Source organism: Muscardinus avellanarius (assembly GCF_963383645.1).
Source record: "Muscardinus avellanarius genome assembly, chromosome: 19".
NCBI classification, from domain to species: domain Eukaryota; kingdom Metazoa; phylum Chordata; class Mammalia; order Rodentia; family Gliridae; genus Muscardinus; species Muscardinus avellanarius.
In genome coordinates this window covers 34,867,738-34,891,237 of record NC_137805.1, presented here as the reverse complement: position 1 = coordinate 34,891,237, position 23,500 = coordinate 34,867,738, and the positions used below count along the sequence as shown (strand labels likewise).

The 23,500-nt window shown below is 56.9% G+C and overlaps 1 protein-coding gene across 1 annotated transcript; it reads right to left on the bottom strand.

Moving 5' to 3' along the window:
- Positions 1–157: 157 nt before the first annotated feature.
- ADA (adenosine deaminase) lies at positions 158–21,635 on the bottom strand (the record flags this gene model as incomplete). The annotated part of the gene is made up of 12 exons (XM_080716502.1): positions 158–171; positions 548–644; positions 1,477–1,606; positions 3,030–3,094; positions 3,244–3,345; positions 3,439–3,510; positions 3,979–4,106; positions 6,400–6,515; positions 7,283–7,426; positions 9,239–9,361; positions 13,410–13,471; positions 21,603–21,635. 12 exons carry the CDS (start codon positions 21,633–21,635, stop codon positions 158–160), a joined length of 1,086 nt encoding a protein of 361 aa, XP_080572628.1.
- Positions 21,636–23,500: the final 1,865 nt, after the last annotated feature.

The window sequence follows — 23,500 nt, the reverse complement described above, 5'->3', positions numbered from 1 at the left end:
CGTCCAGGTCTGTGGGTACAAACGGGCACGCAGGCTTCGAGAGCAGCGGGAGCCGTTCGCTCCTAGTCTTCCTGGAGGGAATAAGGTGTCACTTGCTCCCACGAGGCTGCGAAGACGCCATCCACAAGTGAGGCTCAGGCAGGTGGCCACGCCGCCCTCAGGGGTCCCACTCTGCTGGTCAGGTCAGAGAAGCAGAGAGATCAGGACACTGGAAATCACAGAACCCCAAAAGCAGAATGGAACTCTCTTCTACACCCCAGAAGGAGGGAGCAGAAGGAGCTAGGCCCTGGCCCAACGCCCGCAGCGTGGAGATGCCCAAGACACCCAGGCCGCCGGGACTGGCCTTCACGGTCTCCCCCCAGGCCAGCCTCTCCAGACAGCAATTATACAGAAAATAAGCAAACCAAGTGATAGGCCGCCGCCAGCCGGGCCCTGGGCGCAGCCAGCGCAAGTTCTTTGTGCTGTCTGAGAGTGGAAGGCTCTTGCTAAAAGTGGCCGAGGAAGCCAGGTAGGAGCCAGGGCAGAGCACTGCCGGGCGGGGACGTACCAGCCGGGAGGGGCATCTTATAGTCTCTGTAGAGCCGGGCCAGGAGCTCCCTCTTCTCGTCTTCTGGGAGGAAGCTGGACTTCGCTGCATTGATGTTCTAGAAGGGTCGGAGTGGCAGACAGTATGGAACCAGAGCGTGAGGAAGGGAGCCCTGGCCCCAGTGATGAGTGACGGGCCGTCCTGTTTACGGGATGTGGGCAGTGGACTGCGGGGTGGGGGCTGCCCCGCATCACACAGCAGCAGTGCCAGACAGACCAAAAGGTTTCGTGGCCCTGTGTGTGTTACTAAGGATCAGACCCACTGAGCTATATCCCCAGCCCCTTTTTCTTTCTTCTTCTTTTTTAAAATTTTTGTACTGGAGATTGAGCGCAGGGGCATTTCTACCTCCAAGCTACCCACCCCCGGCCCTTTTATTTATTTATTTTTAATTTTGGAACAGGGTCTCACTAAGTTGCTGAGAGTATCGCTGAGTTGCTGAGGCTGGCTTCGAACCCCAGTCCTCCTGTCTCAGCCTCCCACGTACTGGGATGAGAGGTGTGCACCACCACCTCCAGCCAGGTCCCGTGTTCTCAATGTGGCACTGCCTGGACGGGGATGTGTGGAGGAGCTCGGGGAAGCCTTTGGGGGCAGGGTGGGCATGTGGGGCCAGAGGGACCCTGCAGGGACCGATCCGCACACACCCCAAGGCCCAGGGCTGAGCCTGAAGGGAGCAAGCTTTCCCAGCGAGGCACAGCTTTCTGGGGAGAGGGATGTTGGAGGGCGTTTGACCCAAGCAAAGGCTGGACCCCGTGGCACCAAGGCGTCTTCTCTCTGGAGGACGTCGGCTAGCAGGCCAGCTCCTCTGTCTAGGAGGCGCAGGCCCTGGATGTGAGCTGCAAGCTTCACACTCCCGGGGCTGAGTCCGGGCGGCGCAGCTCACACCCACTCACCAGCCGCATGAACTCGTCCTCGGTGAAGCCCATGCTCCGCTTGGCCATCTGGTAGTCAGTGTCCAGGGTGGACTTGAAGATGAGCTGGTCGTCGGAGTTGAGCGAGTAGTTGGCCTTGTCATTCTTGAACCTGGGGAGGGTGACAAGAGCTCCTTTTACTCTGCCACGCTCACTGAGCACGGTTCCTGTCGCCCCACCGCAGGCCTGCAGGAGCAGGCTCTGGTCCAGAGGAGGAAACATATTCAGACTCGGGGACTTTGGCTAAGGCCACCTAACTAGCAGCTCGAGACCAAACCCATCCCACCGGCCCATAGCCAGCAAGGTGGAGGAGGGCCTGACGTGATGAGGGGGCTGGGCACGGCCAGCCCAGCCCGCGACCACCGTCCTCCAGCCGTCCCCTCCACGACGGCGCTCCCTCCCCCCGGACCTCAGTCCCCTCACCAGGCTTTCAACACACCGTGGGAACTTCTTGGCACCAGCAGCCAGCAGTTAAGTCTGGTGGGTTTCCGCCAGTGCTTACCGTACTTGACTGTGTAGCAGAATCGGACACCTGTGTGCTCCTAAAGCACCTTTGCTAGATTTTCCTGACACCACACTTTTGGTTTTCCTCTGACCTGTTTCTTTCTGCTATCCCCTGGATGCCACTGTCCCTCTGAATTCTGTCCTAGGCCCTCTGGCTCCGCCATTTCCTGGGGGCACCCCCCCCCCTTTGGTCCTAGGGACTGAACCCAGGGGCCTTCTGCTTCGGAGCTACACCCTCAGCCCTGTTTTAGTTTTCATTTTTGAAACAGGATCTCACTCAGTTGTGGAGGTACTTGCTAAGTTGATGAGGCTGGCCTCAAACCTGCAATCCTCCTGTCTCAGCCTCCCACATTCTAGGATTATAGGTGTATGCCACCGTGCCCAGCTTCACTTCTCCTCTAACCACCTTGTTGGTGCAGATGACTTGAACCTTTCCACCTATGAGCTGTCCTCGCGTGTCAGCAAGAACCTCCACTCAGCTGACCCACAGGCACCGTACTCCGTGTTTCCAGGCCAGCCTGAGGACCCCTTGCCACCGGAAGTCACATAAGATAGGCCAGCGCTGGCCTGGCCACGTCACCCCAGGTTTTGCTGTCTGTATCCTGCCTTAGGAAGGCAGCTTTGCACTCCTGAGGCTACACCATGTCCCAGGGCTCAGTCACGGGGCAGAAGGGCCCTTGCCTGGCCAGACTGCAGGACAGGGACAGGGGAGAGTGGGAGACATGCTCCAGGGAAGGGCGTCAGGTGGCGTCGGAGCGCACCAGGGGCAGGCGGGGCTCCTCTTCCCCAGTCTCAGGAAGCAGAGCTGGGAGGCGCAGGAGAGTGGCTTCCCTGGGGGTAATGTGCAGTTCTGCCGTGGCTGAGGGAGCTGTAGGCCCCCTACTCTGCTAGTTAGTGGTCGATGACCTTGGTCCAATCCCAGCACATCTGAGCCTTGCCTGCTTCCCTAACTTTTCCCAGGCCCTGCGTTTCCTTCCCATCCTTGCTTTCCAGGAACAAGGCTGAGCAGGTCTCACGGGGCCAGGCCTCACCGGACGACTGCGTGCTCCGTGTCCGGCTTCCAGGCTCCTGTGAGGTAGCTGGACCAGGGGCAGACCTGCAAGAGGGTGTACCTGGCAGGGCGGCCCAGGCTGCGCCCGCTCCCACCCCACCCGTGTGTACAGCCGGCTGCCCGCCGGCCGCCCCGCAGACTGGCCTGACCCCCGGGCTCCCGGGACCGCCGGGGACCCACTCCACAGCACTCACCTCGAAGTGCACGTTCTCCTGCAGCAGCCGGTGGTAAAGGGCCTCGTCCTCCAGGGTGTGGTAGCCATGGCCCACCCTTTCGGTCTTGAGTCTGTCCACGGCCTGTAGAGAAGCAGAGGGGAACTGAGCCGGGGGAGCAGGGGTGGGAGGAGGCAGGAAGGGTTTATAGCTCATAGCCGGGGCCCACGCTCTCACCTCTCGGACCACCTCGGCCGAGCCCACCTCCCCGGCGTGGACGGTGCGGTGGATGCCGTTCCTCATGGCCTCCTGCAGGGGAAGCGCAGGTCAGGGAGGGCCTGCCTCTGGCTGTTAGGGCCTGAGTTTGGCAGGTGTGAACCATCCTTACCCCAGGCATGTTCACAGTGGTACCTAGCACACTGATTACAGTTACCAGGTGTCAGGAACTGTTCAAAATGGCCTATGTAAACATTGCTAATATTCGTAAGCATTATAATACCCATTTTACAGAGGGGAAGCTGAGGCTCAGGGTAGTTAAGTAACAAGACAAACAGGAAGTGTCGAACCAAGGCCCAGAGAGTCCTGCCCAAAGTCACATGGCGAATCACAGACAGCAGGCTCAAACACAGGACTCCAGCACCACGGGAAGCCTTTCTTCATACTCAGCCCTGAGCCCCCAGCCCCAGCCAAGTCACACCGGGGAACCCAGGAGGCCCCAGGCTCCCATCTGTGTGAGTCCCACCATGGGCTCACCCGGGGCCGCCCCCCCAAACTTGCCTCGTAGGCCTCCAGGTGCTGTGGGAAGAAGCTGCTTCCCTTGATGGTCTCGTCGCCAGCCAGGTCAATGCCCACCACAGTCTGCTGCTGGTACTTCTTGCACATCGCCACAACCTCGGGGGACCAGCCTGTGGCGAGATGCCCGCCAGGGGTCCGTCAGCAGCGCCAAGGAGCCCGGCCTCTGAGGCCCAGGCTTGCTGTGCCATGCCCCACCGAGGCCAGTGGGCCCGGGGTCTGTCTTCATATCCTGCAGCCTAACCACATGGCCTTTGGCAGATTGCTCTGCCCAGAGCCTCAGATTCCTTCCTTCCAGGGAGGACACCCCCACTCCCCTGGGGCCTGACAGGGCTCTGCTGAGGCCAGGAATCAAGCACAGAAGATGGGGCCTGAGCTCAGTAATGACAGAGGGCAGTTCCCCCACCCAGGGCCCACAGCACTCCTCGAAGAGGAGGAGATGGTCTAACATTTGGTCTATTTTATAGCTCACACTGGCATTTATTACAAAACCTGTCGCTAATGTCTTGTGCACTCCGAGCCCATAAAGTTACCATAATGTGTTTACAAAGGAATGCGAGCCGGGCGTGGCGGCCACACTTGTGATCCCCGCGCCTGGGAGGCGGAGACAGGAGGATCACGCGGGTTCGAAGCCAGCCTCAGCTACTTAGTGAGGCTCTCGGCAACTTAGTGAGACCCTGTTTCCAAATAAAATATATAAAAAAAGGGTCTGGGAATATAGCCCGGAGGTAGAAAGCCCCTGGGTTCCACCCCCAGTACCACCAAACAAACAAAATAAAAACCATACAAAGGATGAACAGACACAGGCTTTGGGACCACATGGTCCGGATTCAAACCAGGGATTTGTGTCTTCTGACTGAGGAGCTAGAGGCTGCATCGTTCTCAGCCTCAGTTTCCCCATCTAGCAACTGGGAATAAACAACGGGAGTCAGACCTCACAGGCTGCTTCCAGGGTCAGATAAAACGCATGCGAATCACTGCCCAGCGCGGCCCTGTTGGTTGTCACTGACCCTTGGCTTTGTTCACACGGATCCTTGGGGTAGAGGCAGGAGGTGCGCCAGCCGTGACAAAAGAGGGTGACAAAGTGACAGAGGGTGACAAAGGCGCGGGGAGGCCCAGGGAGAGGCCTGACTTGCCCAAGGTCACATAAAGGGGCCTACCCGGAAAGCTCAGGCCCCAGGGATCTGATTGGGGTCAGCGACAAGGGAGCAGGGGAGACCCCCGAGTATTCTCAGAAGTTAGACCCAGGCAGAGGGTCCGTGGCCCGACAGGGTGAGCCCGGCCCACGGGCTCTCAAGGGAGGACCGGGCTTCAGTCATTGTGTTGTTGTCTTGTGGTCCTAGCAATTGAACTCAGGAGCATTCTACCTCTGAGCTACATCCTCATCCCTGTTTTTGTTTTAATTTTTTTTATTATTTTTGTGTGCAGAACTACAGATTGAACCCAGGGGCATACTACATCCCTAGCCCTAGTTTATTATTATTATTATTATTATTATTATTATTATTATTATTTTGGTGGTACTGGGGTTCCTGGAAACCCTTCTACCTCCGGGCTACGCTCCCAGACCTATTTTTATACTTTTTTTTTTTTTTTTGCGGGTCTGGGGATGGAACCCAGGGGCATTCGAGCTCCGAGCTACACCCCCTGCCCTATTTTTTTATTTTTTATTTTGAAACCGGGTCTCACTGAGTTGGCAGAGGGCCTCACTTAGTAGCTGAGGCTGTCCGCAAACCGCAATCTCCAGGTCTCAGCCTCCCAAATGCTGGGATTACAAGCGTGCGCCACCACGCCCGGCTATTTTTATACTTTTTTATTTGGAAACAGGGTCTCTTAAGCCATCACGTCTGGCTTCAAACCTGCGCGATCCTGTCTCCACCTCCCAAGCGCAGGGATTACAAGCGTGCGCCACCACGCCCGGCGCTCTAGTTTATTTTTGAAACAGGGTCTCACTAGGCTAATGAGAGTCTCACCACTTGCTGCGGCTGGCTGTGAACCTGCGACCCTCCTGTCTCAGCCTCCCAAGTACTGGGATTACAGGGATGTACCAACAGGCCTGGCTTATTTTTATTTTTGAAACAGGATCTCGCTAGGTTGACAAGTCTCGCTACTTCCTGAGGCTGGCCGTGAACCTGCGATCCTGCCTCAGCCTCCCCACTAACGGGGCTACAGCCACGCGCCACCAGGCCCCTCGTCGTCCTCAGTGGTTTCCAATTTTCAGGCTCCTTTGGTGTGGGGCTTTCTACAGGTCACGGGCCGTCAAGGCCTGGTCTTCCTGGGGAGGGGGAATGTGTTTCCAGGCCAGCCCGCAGGGCCGGTGCCTTTGGGGAGCCCCCGGATCCTGCCGGTATGCTCGGGGACTCCAGCGGAGGGACACAGGGAGGCCGGCCGGCGGGGGTCACTCACTGGGCTGGTGGCGCATGCAGCACAGAATGGACCGGGCCTTCACCTTGAAGTCCTTCTCCCCTTCCTGCAGGCCCTGGTTCACCAGATCCACCACCTCATCCGGCGTGAGGTCCCCTCTGTGTGGGAGAGGAGCAGGGACGGCTTGAGGCCAGGGAAGGCCTGGGGACGACCCTGGGACTGGGGCTGCGGACGAGGAACTCTCCCTCGGACCCACCTCCTCTGGGGAAAGGCTGGCGACAACTGGGCCCTCGCGCCCCCTCCCAGCTTTCTCAGGGTGGCCGGGACGCTGCTGGATCCCAGTGTGGGGGTGTCAACATAGCCCTCCACACCCTGGATGCAGACCTGTGGGAGCCAGGCAGGGCAGGAGTCTCTCTCCAGCTATAGGAAGGAGCATGGCCCTTAGCGGTCGCTGGCTGGGCAGGCTAGCGTTCCCAGACAACAAGCCTGTGTCGGGAGCTACAGGCTGAGACGCAGCATGCGCTTCTGCCCAAGGGGAAGCGCCGGCCTCGAGGTGAGGGATGGGAGCCGTGTCTCCTGGGCCAAGTAAAGCCATCTATTTTTTTTTTTTTTGCAGTACCGGGGATGGAACCCAGGGGCCTTCTATCTCCAAGCTACACCCAGCCCTATTTTTTATTCTTTATTTTAAAACAAGGTGTCACTAAGTTGCAGAGGGTCTCACTAAGTAGCTGAGGCTGACTGTGAACCTGTGATCCTCCTGTCTCAGCCTCCCAAGTACTGGGATTACAAGCACTGACTGCCAGCCCAGGTTAAGCCCATTTTTCTGAGGCCATGGGCCAGATTGCGGTCAGGGCTCGCAAGAGTCCACCCCTCTGGCCTCAGGGTCAGGCCGCCCAGCCACCCCCCCCCCAGGGCTGCCACTCACTCGGCCTGGTTCCAGGGGATCGGGTCCACTTTGGAGTTGGCCAGCAGGTGCGGGCTGTAGCGCACCTCCACGTAGACCACGCCCTCCTTGGACTTCATCTCCACAAACTCATAGGCGATCCTCTTGATGGCCTCCCGGCAGCCCCTGGGAAGGGGAGAGAGAGGTTGGGGACAAGCCCCGGGAGCTCCGGGAGCAAATGAAACCTGCCCCTATGCCTCGAAAGCCACCCTCCTGGGACCTGCTGGCCAGGATCCCAGGCCCTTGGCGGGTCCTGCCATCTCTGCTTCCAAACCCCAGGCCCGCTCTCACCGCCATGTCCCTCTAACTGGCTGTCTCCATGTCTGACCCTACTCTGTTCTCTGCACAGCAATCTTTTAAAAATGTAAATAAGAGCTGGGGGGGGGTAGCTCAGTGCCAGGGCACCTGCCTTGCCTGCCCAAGGCCCTGGGTTCCATCCTCAGCACTGCAAAAAGAAAAGGAAAAAACCAAACCAAACCAAAGAAACAAAAAGAAACCAGCACATATATGTTGCTCTGCCCTGGGGTCCTGCTGGCTTCCCACCCTGTGACTGAAATCCCACTCCAGGCCCAGCCCAGGGTGCATAATCAGGCCCCGCTTGCCTTCCCCACAGTAATAGGTCTGGTGGCACACACCTATAATCACAGTACTTGGGAGGCTGAGACAAGAGGATTGCAAGTTTGAGGACAGCTTCAGCAACTTAGGGAAACTCTCGACAACCCAGCAAAATCCTGTTTCAAAATAAAAAATAGAGCCGGGCGTGGTGGCGCACGCTTGTAATCCCCACGCTTGGGAGGTGGAGACAGGAGGATCGCGCAGGTTCGAAGCCAGACGCTCTGGCTTAAGAGACCCTGTTTCCAAATAAAAATACAAAAACTAGGTGTCTGGGAGTGTAGCCTGGAGGTAGAGGGGTTTCCAGGAACCCCAGTACCACCAAAAAATAAATAAATAAAAAATAGAGAATAGGTCTGGGGACATAGCTCAAAGGTAGATGTCCTCGGTTCAATCCCCAGCCTGCAAATAAATAAGTAAATAAAAATAAAAGGGACCAAGGATATAGCTCAATGGTAGAATACCTCTGGGTTCAATGCCTAGTACCAAAAAAAAAAAAAAAAAAGTAGTGAGAGAGGGAATGCACAGGTGCCCGACCTGCTGCCAGTTCAGGAGCAATTAGCAGACTCGTTGGAGCACACCTGTAATCCCAGTACTTGGGAGGCTGAGATAAGAAGGTTGAAGGTTCAAGGACAGCCTCAGTAAGGTAGCAAGACTTTCAGTAACCTAGAGACCCTGTCAAAAAAAGAAAAAACGAGGAAGCTGGGCATGGTGGCGCACGCTTGTCATCCCAGCATTCGGGAGGCTGAGACCTGGAGGATCGCGGTTTGTGGACAGCCTCTGCTACTTAGTGAGGCCCTCTGCAACTCAGTGAGACCTGGTTTCAAAATAAAGAATAAAAAACAGGGCAGGGAGTGTAGCTTGGAGGTCAAATGCCCCTGGGTTCCATCCCCAGACCCAGGAAAAAAAAAAAAAAGAGAAGTGCTGGTGGTGAGGCTCAGAGGTACCCAGTACCACGAAATAAAGGGGGGAAGCAAGTAGTTTCGAAGCATGCGGGGCTCGCTGAGGACAGTGCCGGGTCCATCCCAGACCTTATGGCACTGCGGATGGGCCAGGAGGCCCAGGTCAGCCTGCCCGTGGTGCTGTGACTCCACCCAGCAGCCTGGAGCTAGGAGCCGTGTTCTGAGCTTCCACATTCTGCACCTCTCTGCAGATGTTGCCAGGGTTTCTGTGCATCAGAAGGGACAAGTGAGGCCCAAAGACGCTGGAGAGATCTGCTGCGGTGAGAGCCCGGGCTGGGATGGCCAGCACCTCCCGCCACCCAGGGCTGGTCCTCGCTGCTGCGGGACAGAGGCTGCCCCAGGGCGGAGGGTGGGGTGGACTCACGCAATGGTGGGCATGTAGAGGTCAAACTTGGCCAGGAATTCCGGGAGGGACTGCGGTTTGTCCATGCACACAAGACTCTGCAGCTCCTCCACGGTGTTGGCCGGGAGGGGGATGCCTCTCTTCCTGGGAACAGAAGAGTGAAGTTGGAGAGCCCGCCCAGGGCAGGGTCGGCCTGGCCATTGAGGGAAGATGACTCAGGAGCCCCTGCAGGAAACGTGGGCTCCTCCCAAGACAGGTGGGAAGGCTGCGGTCCAGGGCCCAGAGGACCAGCTCTGGAATCCTGGCCCCACGCCACAGCAAGTCAGCAAATCTCATGAGGGCCAGGCAGGGGTTAAAGGGCATTTGTGTGAGTGCGCGTGCGTGCACACACACACACACACACACACACACACACACACACACACCCTCCATGTCTCTGGTGGCTGATGCCTGGAGATATAGTATCCCTCAGGGCAAGCCCGAGACTTCCTCCTCAGCCAGCCCCAGGGAGGGCAGAGCCAGCTGGTCCTGTGGGTTATCAGGACATAACCATAGTCTCACAATTCCCGGGGCAGGAGCCAGAGCTGGGACTCCCCCTCCACCCACCACCTGGTGGCACATCAGAGTGGCCACTGCCCTAGCATGCTGGGCGAGGGTGGACGGCAGTCCTGCGTAGGGCCCAGCGAGCTGGCCAGCCAGCCCAGAGCTCGGTCCCCTCTCTTTCCCAGCACAGGCCGGACCGAGGCAGCCTGCCAAGGACAGCCCCTCTGGCTTGGACCCTTCCTTTCCCCGGAGCAGCTCTGCCTCCCCACAGCTGGCCCCAGGAAGCAGATGTGAGCACAGGCGGCCTCCTTCCCCAACTGCTCCTGCCTCCTACCCCCTCCCCCGCTTGGCCCCTGTTTAAAGCTGGGGGGGCTTCAGTTTCCCCACTTTTAAGATAAAAGGGGCACCCAAAGAAATGTTCCAAACCTGAGAGAAAGCCCACAAGGTAGCATATGCCTTTAATTCCAGCAGTTGGGAGGCTGAGACAGGAGGATTGTAGGTTTGAGGCCCAGCCCCAGCAATTTAGTAAGGTCTCCCATCAACTCAGTGCGACCCTTTTTCATAATAAAAAGGGTTGAGGGTGTAGCTTGGAGAAAGAATGCCCCCTGGGTTTAATCCCAGTAACAGAAAAAGAGACAAAGGTACTCTGAAGAAATAATGCAGAAAAAAAGAAATTTTAAAATTCTAGACTGACTAATCTTAGTATAGGGAGATTAGTCAGTCACAAAAAATAAGAAATCAGATGCTTTCCCTAATATGTGAAAGCTAAGGAGAAGTGGGTCATAGGAGGAACTCTAGATGAGAAAGGAAATCCTATAGAGGAGCAAACAAGACAACCTAAAGGAGGAGAAAGGAGGGGGGAAGAAGGAAATTCTCTAAAACACACAATGTACTTAAACATATCGAAGTCAACCACTAAGCCAAGCAAGGGAAGGAGGGATGGGGAGGGAATGGGGTAGGAATTGGGTAGGGGTTAAATTGGTGATGTGTGCATGTATGTACACACAAGTTTTTTACCCCAATAGGATGTATGCACCAATAAAAAATTTAAAAAAAATTCTAGAGTGAGCCAGGCATGGTGGCTCACATTTATAATCCCACTACTTGGAAGGCTGAGACGGGAGGATCACAGGTTAGAAGCCAGCTTTAGCATCTTAGTGAGCCCCCCACCCCGATTTAGTGAGACCCTATTTAAAGAAAAAACAAACAGGGCTGGAGAAATAGCTCAGAGGTAGAACGCTCCCTGGGTTCAATCCTCAGTACCACACACACAACGTTTTTTTGAATTAAAAAAAATTAAGAAATGAATACCTTTAACACATGAGAAGATATACCGCATCCTTGAAACAAGGAAGTTCCTTGTTAAAAGGGGGCCATTCAGCTGGGCGGGGAGGTGCACGCTTGTAATCCCAGCATTTGGGAGGCTGAGACAGGAGGATCATGGTACATGGACAGCCTCAGCTACTTGGTGAGGCCCTTTGCAACTCAGTGAGACCCTGTTTCAAAATAAAAAGAAAAAAAAATAGGGCTGGGAGTGTAAGCTCAGAGGTAGAATACCCCTGGGTTCCATCCCCAGTACCACAAAAAAAAGGGGGGTCTCGCTGGGCATGGTGGCGCACACTTGTAATCCCCATGCTTGGGAGGCGGAGACAGGAGGATCACGCAGGTTCGAAGTCAGCCTTGCTAGCTTGAGACCCTGTTTCCAAATAAATACAAAATATAAAATAGGTCTGGGAGTGTAGCCCGGAGGTAGAAGGGCATCCAGGAACCCCAGTACCACCAAAAAAAAAAAAGGGGGGGGTCTACCATTCAGGGGCTGGGGCCATAGCTGTAGCTCAGTGGTGAGCGCACGCACAGGAGCCTGGGCTCCATCCCCAGCATGGGAAGGGGGGGGCAGTCAAGTGTTTCCCTATGTAAATGCCTGTACCCTAAGCCCCCATGAATAGGCCTCCTTCCCTTTCTGGCAGCTCCAGTCCCTACAGGTATCCAGCAGACACCACCGAGGTCACCCTGGTGCCCCACAGTCAACCAGGCAGCTCTCCATGGCTCCTCACCAGGGTCCTGCGGGGTAGCGGGCGCTGCAGGCCTGGCATGCAGGGACAGCCATTCCGTGCCTGTTTACCCCCAAGGTCAGCCTGCTCCAAAGGCCCCTCGAAGGCTGCGTCCGTGTGCCCGGCTTCTGCAGAGCCCGGGGGGAACACGCCATCAGATGGTCTTAGGGCACCGGCTCTGGTCCAGCACTGTTGCCAGGGACAGAGGCAGCAGCTCGGAGCAGTACAGGGCAGGGTAGGGGGCAGCTTCAGAGAACCCGAAGATTCAGACAGGACTATGAGAGGCCCCTAGAGAGGGCCAAACCCCAGGAGCTGAAGGAAGAAGAAATGGACGAGGACGGGGTCGCTGGATCAGGACAGGGTGTGGGACGGGCCAGCAGCTCCCCTCTCTGTCCCCGCCTAGCCACCCCGCTCACTCTGCAGTGTTTCCAGGACCCATATCTCAGTCCCTGCCTGTGGACTCCAGGTCAAACTGCAGCTGGCACCTGCCAGCTGCCACACGCCCTCGGCAGGGCCCACCGAGATGGCGGCAGAAAGGGTCAGACACGCTGCCCTGCGCGGGTGGCGCCCTCCCCTCGCTGCACCCCACCCTGCCCAGGCTCCGTTCTTGTTCCCACTAACGAGCGCTCTATGACCCTTTAATAGCACTGTGATTAGATCCCATCTGGGTGTCCCACCCCCAGGCTCTCACTGGGGCCCTATGGCGAGAGTCAGCGGTTCCCGGGGGCAAAGGACAGGCGGAGATAAGGCCGGAGCCTTCACCCCGCTCACCCCAGCCCTAAGACCCGAATTAATAATATCACCAGGTTTATGGGGGCGCTTAATGTGCATTGGGCCCTGAGCTCAGCATTTTATAAACTTGACTTCACCGAAACCTCTGGCTGCGGGGTTAACAGCTGGAGACATGGCTGGAAACACACCTGGACTCACACTGCTGCCCCGAGCTCGCAAGGCCAGTCCACCCCGTCTAGTTCCACGCTCTCTACTGAGACAGCAACAGCAAGAGTATCTGTCTCCTGCCACAGCGTGAGGAGCCGCCGGGCCACCCCGGGGTGCACCCACAGGAGCCTGGGTTCCCCGGGCAGTGCAGGGTGCTCATCTGCACGGCTGCATACAGACCCCAGCAGCAGCAGCAGCAGCCCCGCGGGCAGGAGGAGGTGGCCCGGAGTGCGACAACGTGGGGACAGCCTGCTGATGGAACTGTCGCGGGGAGCCCGGATAGATGTGCCTGAGCCGGACACGCTCCCAAGGACACCTAGTTCTGTCCCGACAGACAGGTACCTGCACCTGAGGGGACTCTGGCTTGCGGGACAGAACGACCAAGTTTGGATCCGGAGTTGAACTCACAAGGAAGCCGAGTTCTTCCAAATTTCAACAATGGGTCTGGCGAGTAACTAAAGGATCCTGGAGCGCCGGGCAGCAGAGGGGGCGCTGCGGGAAGGCCCGAAGCCCGACTCCATTACAGAGGCCAGCGTCAGAGGGTCCCCACGGCCGCCTTCTCCTGGCGGGGCTGGCTTGGTTCCAGTAGAAATGCCCGAGGAGGCCGGGACCCTGTACTTGCTCGGGGGCCTCGGGGGCGCTCTTGCCCAGGGGCTCACCTGCTGTAGTAGAGGATGGTTTCAGGCTTGATGGACCCATCTAAGTGGACATGAAGTTCCACCTGCAGGGGGCAGAGGGAGGGGAGAGAGAGATTCATGGATGGCTAAAGGAGCTTTCAGGAGGTTAATGTGAACCCTAGCCATGAGGACCATTGGTCACCATTCCCTGGACGCTGACTGTACGTTCCGCTAAACCCTTTCCATACAGTCTTGTTTAATTATCACCCATGGAGTGGATTCAACTGTTAACTGTTCTCTCTTTCACAGTGGAGGACAGTGAGGTCCAGAGAGGTTAAATATCTTGTCCAAAGTCACACAGCAAACAATGGAAAGAAGAACTTAATCCCGGGGTGTGTGTGTGTGTGTGTGTGTGTGTGTGTGTGTGTGTGTCCCCTAATTTATTTTTAGTTGTAACAGGATCTCGCTAAGTTGCTGAGGCTGGCCTTGAACCTGTGATCCTCATATCTCGGCCCCCCAAGTACTGGTATCGCAGGCGTGCACCGCCACACCCTGCCTATGACTTCGTTCTTAACCACAGTTGGGAGTGGCAGAACCATAATTCTAACTCCCAAGCACAATTCTAGAGCTCGTGCTCTTAACCATGAGGCCAGCCAGGGTCCCGTGGGAGTTACCAGCCTCCATCAGGCAGAGAGGATGGACCACGGACTTCCTTAGCTATCATGTGTGTCTGGTCTGTGTTTCAAAAATCAGGCTCCACCAGCACGGGGAAGCACACCTGTAATCCCAGGACTTGGGAGGCTGAGACAGGAGGATCGAAAGTTTGTGGCCAGTCTCAGCTACTTAAGGAGGCCCTCCACAACTTAGTGAGACCCTGTTTCAAAATTCAAATAAAGCCGGGCGTGGTGGCACACACTTGTAATCCCCACGCTTGGGAGGCGGAGACAGGAGGATCGCGCAGGTTCGAAGCCAGCCTTGCTGGCCTAAGAGACCGTTTCCAAATAAAACTATATAAAAAATAGGTGTCTGAGAGTATAGCCCGGAGGTAGAAGGGTTTCCAGGAACCCCAGTACCACACACACAAAAATCAAATAAAAAATTAAATAGAACTGGGGGTATAGCTCATTGGTAGACAACCTCTGGGTCAATTCACAGCACCACAAGAAAAAAAAAAAAATCAGGGTCCAAGCCAGGGGTATAGCTTAGGTATAGCATGTGTGTAGCAGGTGAAAGGCCCTGAGTTCCATCACCAGCACAATAAATAAATAAATAAATAAATAATAAAAACACGAGTCCATAAATAAAAATCAGGCTCCATTCTCAAAAGCAGGTGTGATTCACACCCACCAGCTGTCAGGAATCAATACTTGATAACACCAGGTCTTTCCAGAGCTCTAGAGAGGGGACTTGGTACTGGGAGATAGCCATCTCCTTTTCCTTCCACCAGCTCGTCTGGCCTCCTGGCCTCTCTGGAGAGGAATCCTACACTCCCTCTCTGAACTCATCTCCGAGAGGCTGACGCACAGCTGGACCAGCATCTGACAGACCTCAGGAAATCCTCCTGGAGCTGCAGTGAGCAGGAAGCAGCCTTCGTTACCAACAGATATTTGCCACGTGCCGGGGAAACACACCGAGTCCTTGCTGTCAAGAGATGGCGAGCAGATAAGAGAGGCCCAGGGAGCTGCGGTCACCGGGCATCACCCGACTTCACATGCTTGTGGGTGGCAGAGCCAGGGTGAGGACCCAGGTCCTGGACTCCTCCACCAGATACTCCCGGATCTGACTGAGGCTCACGGCAGTCAGGGGGGTCTGGTGCCCAGTCAGACCCTTCTCCCCAGGGCTCTCAGCACCCCAAAGATGCCACTCTATTTTCATTTCACCCCACTGAATTTTTGGCTCACGCCTTTCTCTCTCCTTCCTTTCTTTTCTTCCTTTTTGCGGAACTGGGGATTGAACCCAGGGGCATTCTACCTCCAAGCCACACCTCCAGCTCTATTTTTAATTCTTTATTTTGAAACAGCCTCACTAAGTTGCTGAGGCTGGCCTTGAACCTGTGATCCTCCAGTCTCAGCCTCCCAAGTACCGGGGATTACAAGTGTGCACCACCACGCCTTGCTTCCTTCCTTTTTTTTTTTTTTTTCTTTTGTGATATCAGGGATTGAACCTAGCTAGAGGCAATCTACCTCTGAGCTACCCCCCCAGCCCTCTTTTACTTTTTATTTTGAAACAGGGTCTCACTACATTGTGGAGGGCTTTGCTAAGTAGCTGAGGCTGGCCACAAACCTGCGATCCTCCTGTCTCAACCTCCCGAGGCCTGGGATTACAAGCATGGGCCACCACGCCCGGCTCATTTCTATAACTTATCCGTCTCCCCATATCAACTTCCTGAGCGCAGGGCCCTGGTCTGTGGCGCCCTGTTGCAGATTCTGTGCCTCCCACGGCACCTGGCACGGAGAGCTGTGCTCTACACGTGTGACCGTTTTCTCTCCCCGGCCCCCCCGCCCTGAGTCAGTGACACCCGGTCCTCTCCCTGCTTCCAGGAAGAGGCTGGTGAGCCCGTTGGGCTGGCAGAGAACACAGCAGGGCACAGTAGCCAGGAATCCTGGCCGGTCCCAGGGCTCTGAGCACTGCGGCCAGAAACCAGATGAGCCGCAGGTGCCCACTGCAGCCTCGACCCCTCTCTTCTAGCTCTGCTCTTGGCAATGCGCTGGGTGGTGCCGGGTCAGTGCCTCACACCCCCTGGCCTCTCGGCTGACTCTCAGGGTTAGGTCAGGAAACGGAGCAACTCTGGGCCAACGAACGGCCTCGGCCCTACCTCCTCCAGGAAGTCCTCCATGCTCAGCCAGACCTAGGCTCCCGTGGCTCAGAGGCAGAGAACGGAAGGGTCTGGCTGAGCAGTCCCTCAGGCTCTCCTGCTGCCTCGGGGTCTGACCAAGCTCCCCAGAGGTTTCCCAGGTGGCAAGATGTGCCTTCCACCCGAGGAAATCGCCCGGGCCAGGGCCGAGTCACCCCCTCTTTATGGCTGACCAGACTGAGGCTCCGAGATTAACAGAAAAGACTAACGTGCGTCACAGGTCAGTGAATACCACGGCCAGAAGCCTGTTTACCCATGTTTCCCCCACCGCAGCAGGATCCCTGCATCGGGGAAACGTAAGCGGGATGAGTAACCACCGCAGCACCGCGGCCGTGGAGGCCACGCCTGTGAGCCTAGTACTTGGGAGGCTGAGCTGGGAGGATTACAGGTTCATGGCCAATTTAGCAAGGCTCTTAGCAACTTAGGGAGACCGCTTCCAAAAAAAAAAAAAAATTAGGGCTGGGGGTGTAGCTTAGAGGCAGGATGCCCTGAGTTCAATCCCCAGCATCACACACACACACACACACACACACACACACACACGCACGCACACATATCCTACGTATACATATGATGCTGCCGGGCGTGGTGGCGCACACCTGTGATCCCCATACTTGGGAGGCTGGGATAGGAGGGTCACAGGGTTGAGGACAGTCTCAGCAACTTAGATCCTCAGCAAGTCTGTAAGACTCTATTTAAAAAAAAAAAAAAAGGCTGTGTGTGTAGCTCAGAGGTAGAACGCCCCTCCGTTTAATCCTCAGGGCCAGCCAACAATATTCTGCCGCTGCCGGTCAGCAATGACCAGCACTGGTGTCCACCCTGAGCCAGGCCTGGGCTGGGTGTTTGTGAAATGGGTTTAGGTGTGATTCCCATTTTTCAGGGGTAAACTGAGGCACCGGGAGGGTAAGTAACGCATTGAAGCGTCCCTTGATAGTGAGTGGGAGATCAGGACTCAGACTCGGGCAGTGTAACCCCAGCTGAGGGCCCAAGTTCAAACTCCTTGGCTATTGTAGCCCCCTGGGCCCCAGAAACACAGAGGCTCTGCGCCCTCACAGCTGCTCGGTGGCCTCCGGGCACTCAGGGGTGAGGCTCAGCCTCCCCCAACACCGTGGCTAAACAGAGCATCAACCCTCACTTGGGGCTCCCCTGCCCAAAGCCAGAGCACACCCCCCCCACCCAGGGGCAGCAGAGGGACCCTCCCAGGATGCCCGGCCAGGTGGACGGGGCTCTCCCAGCTCGCAGGTCCCCCTTCACTGCTGAGGTTGGATGTGAAATAGGAGGCTGGCCTCCTTGCCTCCCCGTGTGACTCACAGGTCATTTCCCCTCTCTGGTCCTTGCTCAACTTGGCTTTGATGAAACCCAATCTCTTCCCCTCCCCTCCCCCACCTGCACTGTGACAAGTGGGCAAGGCGGGCGGTCCCCAGGCATTTTTGTTTTGACAGGTGGCTCTGGTAACTGAAAGGCACAGAGCCCAGAGAAGAGCCACAGGGGCCTTTGTCTCAGCAAGAGGTGGGGAGCAAGTGCAGGTGGGAACTCCCAGAGACCACGCGGCCGCACACAGCACCTGGAAGGACAGGACACCCCAGGGCTGGCCCGCCCGCCAGTCACAGAGAAGTGGTGTGCACTTCGGCTTCCCCAAGAGCCCGGAGAGCTGTTGTCTTCTTATTTGGGTATTAGAGATAAACACGGGCCTCATATATGGACGCTGTATCACTGAGCTACATCCCAGCCTGGGTTATTGTCTTTTTTGTTTGTTTTTGGTTTTGTGGTTTTTTGACATAGTTTCACTAAGTTGCCCTAGCCTGGAACTTTCAATCCTCCTCCGTCTCCTGAGGCCCTGGGATTACAGGTGTGCCACTGTGCCTGGCAGGGCATTGGTTATTTTTGGTTTTGGTGGTACTAGGGGATTGAACTCGGGGGCATTCTACCTCTGAGCGACACTCCCAACCCTATATTTTTATTCTTTATTTTGAAATAGGGTCTCACTAAGTTGCGGAAGGTCTCACTAAGTAGCTGAGGCTGGGCCAGAACCTGTGACCCTCCTGTGTCGGCCTCCCAAATGCTGGGATTACAAGTGTGCGCCACCACCCCCGGGTAGGGTATTTTGCATCCGGTCAGAGGAGGAAGCGGAGGTCTGAGACTTGCCTACCAGGGCACTGGTAGCTGCTAAGGGTCGAGGCAGGGATTCGGGCCTGCTCTGTGTGAGCCACGCCGCGGCGCTGGCCCCCGATGCCACCAGCTCCTACCGCCTCTCACCCTCCTGTCTTTTGTGCAAAATGAGAATGGCAACTGAGCAAGGTGCTTCCTAGCACTGATTGCAGTTTTAGGGCCATCTGGGTTCAGGTCTAGCCTTGCTGCCTCCGGGCTGTGTGGCTTTGGCAAGTTCCTTTCCCTCTCTGAGTCAGTTTCCTCCTAAGTAAATGCAGATAACAGAACGGCCCTCAGAAGGCTGTGAGGAACATAAAATGAGTTAAAATGAGCTAGTGTATGCAAAGCAGCTAGAACAGTGTCTGGCACCGGCGAACACTCAGATGTGAGGAAGAAAAGATGCACTGGCGGTTAATTTAGCCCCTGTTCCCCTCTGCCTGAGGGAGGGGCGGCTTTGAAACCACCATCCGACCTGGGCCAGTTCACTCGCCATCTGCGGCTTCAAGGCTCTCCGATTCTGTACAGCCCTGGGCAAGTCCTTTCATCTCCCAGGCCTCAGTTTCTTTATCTGCCAAAGGGGATGAAGACCTGTGCCTTGTTGAGTCACCCAGCATTCTGAGATAAACTGCTGGGTACCTGCAACCCAGGAAAACTCAGAGGCCGGCCTTGCTTTTGTTTGTTTTGCGTTACCCGGGATCTAACCCAGGGACATTCTTACCTCTGAGCTACAGCCCCAGCCCTATTTCAGTTTCTATTTTGAAACAGGATCTCACTAAGTTGCTGATGCCGACCTCCAACCTGTGATCCTCCTGTCTCAGCCTCCCAGGGACTGGGATTTTAGGCTTGCCCCACCATGCCTGGCCCAGCCTTTGTGACTGTTACAAGTTAAGTCAGCGTTGCCCTCCAGGACACAGAAGGCCTGGAAGCCACGGGATTTTCCAGCCCAGCTGCGTGTGGACATAAAGTGATAAGGGCCACCCGTTTTCCTCCCCTTTCCACCTTCCCCCATGTTTGGAAGCGTTTGTTGGACTGATACACTCAAACAGGCTAGCAGTGAGCTGGGGCCCGCGGTGCACACCTGAGATCCCAGTGCTTGGGAGGCTGAGCCAGAGGATGTCAGGTTTGAAGCTAGCCTCAGCAACTTAGGGCTAGAGGTGGGCAGCTTGGAGGTAGAATCCCACAACCACTGGGATTCAATCCTCAGTAGCATGCGTACACACACACACACACACACACACACACACACACACACACACCATGCTCCGCAAAGCTGTCTGTGGACCAGCAGCTTCAACATGGCCTGGCAGCTCCATGGAAGCACCCCAGCCGCACCTGAACCTGTGAAACCAGAGCCCGGACGTTCAAAGCCAAGTTGCTGGAGAGCACACAGTGTTTAAAAAGCTCCATCCCCTGCCCCTGTGCTGGTCAGGCTCTGGGCCCCCGGCACGTGGGAGAAGCTAAAGGACCCAGTGAAGGCCCGGTCCCAGGAGGCCTGCACGTGGGCACCGGCAGCCCCATCCCCGAGGCCCCTCGAGGTGCCAGGAGTGGAGGCCAGCGCCCCCGGGCTCGCCCTGACTTGGCTACCTCCCAGCTGGATGATCTTGGGCCTGCCTAGGCTCTCTGTGCCCGTTCCTTCATCTATAAATGGGGATGACACTGGCCGCCTCCTCGGGTCATTGCCAAGATCCAGTGAATTCCTGTAGTTATGGTGTTTAGGCTGGCGCCTGGCACACAACAGCCCGCCCTCCGTCGGCTTCGGCAGCCACACTAACAGCGGTGCTTATCTGACCACCCACAGGAAGGCCGGGGCTGGCTCTGGGCACAGCAGTGCCCTCCCAATTCTCCCGCCAGCTCCGTGACGTGAGGTCCGTCATGCCAGAGAAGACAGTACCTTACTCTCAAGCCTCCTTTTCTGGCATCAGACCCCCATGCTAGAAAACGGTGCCCCATTCCCCAGGTGTGGAAACTGAGGCTGAAAGGGAAGAATGAACTGCCAGGATGAATCAGATGAGAGGATTAGGTGAAGCCCCCAAACTGGCTTCCCTAGAGGACTGTTAGAAAACTATCCAAGAGCTGGGTGGGCACGGTGGCCACACTTGTAATCCCAGTACTAGGGAGGCTGAGACCGGAGGATCGCGGTTCGTGGACAACCTCAGCTACTTAGTGAGCCCCTTGGCAACTCGGTAACACCCGGTTTCAAAATAACGAATAAAAAATAGGGCTGAGGGTGTAGCTTGGAGGTCGGATACCCCTGGGTTCCATCTCCAGACCCGCACAAATAATAATAATAATAATAATAATAATAATAATAATAATACATAAGCCTTTAAAGGCAAGAGGCACTAATGAGGGGCAGAGGCCTCCAGATAAGATGTGAAGGCTTTTGTGGTGCTGCACACCTGTGGCCCCAGTATCGGGGAGGCTAAAACAGGGGAATTACAGATTCAAAGTAGCAAAACCCTCAGCAATTGAGTAAGACTCTATTTCAAAAATAAATAATAGCTTGTCATCCCCGCGCTTGGGAGGCGGAGACAGGAGGATCGCGCAGGTTCAAAGCGACCCTGTTTCAAACACACACACACACACACACACACACACACACACACACACACGCTTCTCACTAACACACTGACACCTTTGCGATGTCTGCCACTCTCGTTCACACCTATTCTTAGAGAGCTAAGTTGAGACGGCCGGCAGCAGCCTCCGCCCCCGGCCCCCGGCCTCGCACGCTATTGGCCGACTGGCGGCCCTGGGCGGGCTCCTGAGCCGCACCCCTCCCTGGACAGGATCCCCGAGGGCTGCAGAGCAGGACCCCGGCCCCGCGGTCCCGGCGCCGCGCAGCTGGGCAGACGCCGGGCTCCCGGGGGGTCCCCGGCCCGGGCGCCCTGCCCGCCGCCCGCCCCCGGGCTCGGCCGCGGCTCTGCCCGGGGCTCCTCCACCGGCCCGGGCTCCGGGCGCTCGCGAAGCCATTGTGCTGAAGCCCGGCGCCGCGTCCACGCGCAGATCCTCCGCACGCCGGGCTGGACCCTGGGCGCGGGCTTCCCAGACCCGCGCTGCCCGCCGCCGAGGCCGGAGCCGTCCAGCCCCGCCGAGCGCACGCCGCCCGGGGTCTGGACGCCCCTGGCCCGCCGCCGCGGGTGCACGGTCCAGGCCGGTGCCCGGACGGAGAGCGCCTGGACGGGTCCCCGCGCCCCCGGGGCCAGCCCGCCCGCAGCCCCGGCCGCGCTCACCTTGGAGTTGGCGAAGGCAGGCGTCTGGGTCATGGTGCCGAGCGTGCGCGCCGCCGCCAGTCGGTGGGTCTCCGCGGGATCCGGGGCGGGCCGCTTCCCCGTGGCCCTCGGTGGCCACAGCCCGCCACGCTGCTCTTTACGGGGCCGGGCCCCGCCCCCGCCCCCCCCGCAGGCCAAGCCCCTCCCACCCGGGCCCCGCCCTCCCGCACCGGCCCCTCCCCTCCCCAGGCCCCTCACGCATCCCCCAGGCCCCGCCCTTGCCCCACCCATCCCCAGGACACGCCCCAAGTCCCCGCCCTCACCATCCCCAGGCCCCGCCCCCATCCGAGGCCCAGCCCTCAACAGCCCCCCTCGCCCCTCCTTTTCCCCAGGCCCCGCCCCGCGTCCCGCAACCCCCTTGTTTGTAAGATTCCAACCCCGAGACCTCCCCGGATGCCACCAACCCAAAATCTCCCCGAGAGCCACCTGCGGGCTCAGCCCCGGTCCGGCTCCTCCAGCGACGCCGACGCTCCCTTCCTCTGCTGCCCCGGCGCCTGCCGTGTGCAGACCCGGGCTGGAGGCCGAGGACCTGCGAGCGACCGAGGGAAGCTTGTGTCTGCGGCTGGGCCCATGCTCGCGGCGGAATCGCACGGCAGAAGGGTGTAATTAGGGTATAATTAGGAGCTAGGACCTGCTGGGGTTCACCAGGTGAAGGGAGCCGAAGGGTGGGGTGTGCTAGACACCCCAGGGAGCTGGGAATGAAAGGAGGCCGCGAGGGAGGGGACACGGAAGTCCAAGAAATCTCCCCAGGTGCAGAGACCCGTGCAAAAGCTCACACCAGTGCTGCTGCTTCAGATGGTCGAGGGCACGCCATGCTCTCCCACAGGAGCGGGCACATGAACTGGACTGTTCATTCAACCATGGAATATTACAGAGCAGCGAAACTGCATCTACTGACATTCAGCAGACATCTGCCAACAGTGTGGTACATCCCTGTAATCTCAGCCATCAGGGAGGCTGAGGCAGGAGAATCACAAGTTCTAAGCTAGCACAGGTAACTTAGAGAGATCCTGTCTCAAACAAGCAAACAAACAAACAAAAATTCCAAGCCAGGAGTGGTGATCAGGCCTGTGATCTCAGGGCAGGCTGAAACAGGAGGATCTCGGGTTCAAGGCCAGACTTAGCAACTTAGGTAGCTCCCTCAGCAGTTTGCTGAGACCCTGTTTCAAAATAGAAATGAAATAAAATAGGGCTGGGGGTGTAGCTCAGCAGCAGAATGCCCCTGGGTTCAGCCTCCAGTACCAAAACCAAAAATAAAACGAGAAACCAGGAAACCAGGCATCTACTGAAAACCAATGTTGAGTAAAAAATGAGTTTTAGAAAACTCCATATGCAACTTTTAGAGTATAGGAAAGCAAAACCCAGAATGTGAGGTTCAGAAAAATGTGCCTCAGTGGGGGGGGGGGGTGAGGCCAGGGAAGGTAAGGACGTTACCATGATGGTCCTCACCGTCATCTTCCCACTATCATTGTACTGGGGATGGAGCCCAGGGGCGTTCTACCTCCAAGCTACACCCCCAGCCCTCTTTTTTATTCTTTATTTTGCAACAGGGTCTCACTGAGTTGCAGAGGGCCTCACTAAGTAGCTGAGGCTGTCCGTGAACCGCGATCCTCCTGTCTCAGCCTCCTGAATGCTGGGATTACAAGCGTGCGCCACCACGCCCGGCTCTCCTATAAGTAAATTAATCCCATAAAAAAAGAGAGGGTGGGCAAGCCTGGAGGTCGGGAGCTAGGGAGTCAGGTGGGAACTGGATCAGGAGGGGCCTGTGGAACGTGGCTCTGGGCTCTTCCTCTGAGAGTGCTGGGAGGCGTGCAAAGGTAGTTTTAAGTGGTTGCCAGACAGGATCAGACTTTTATTTT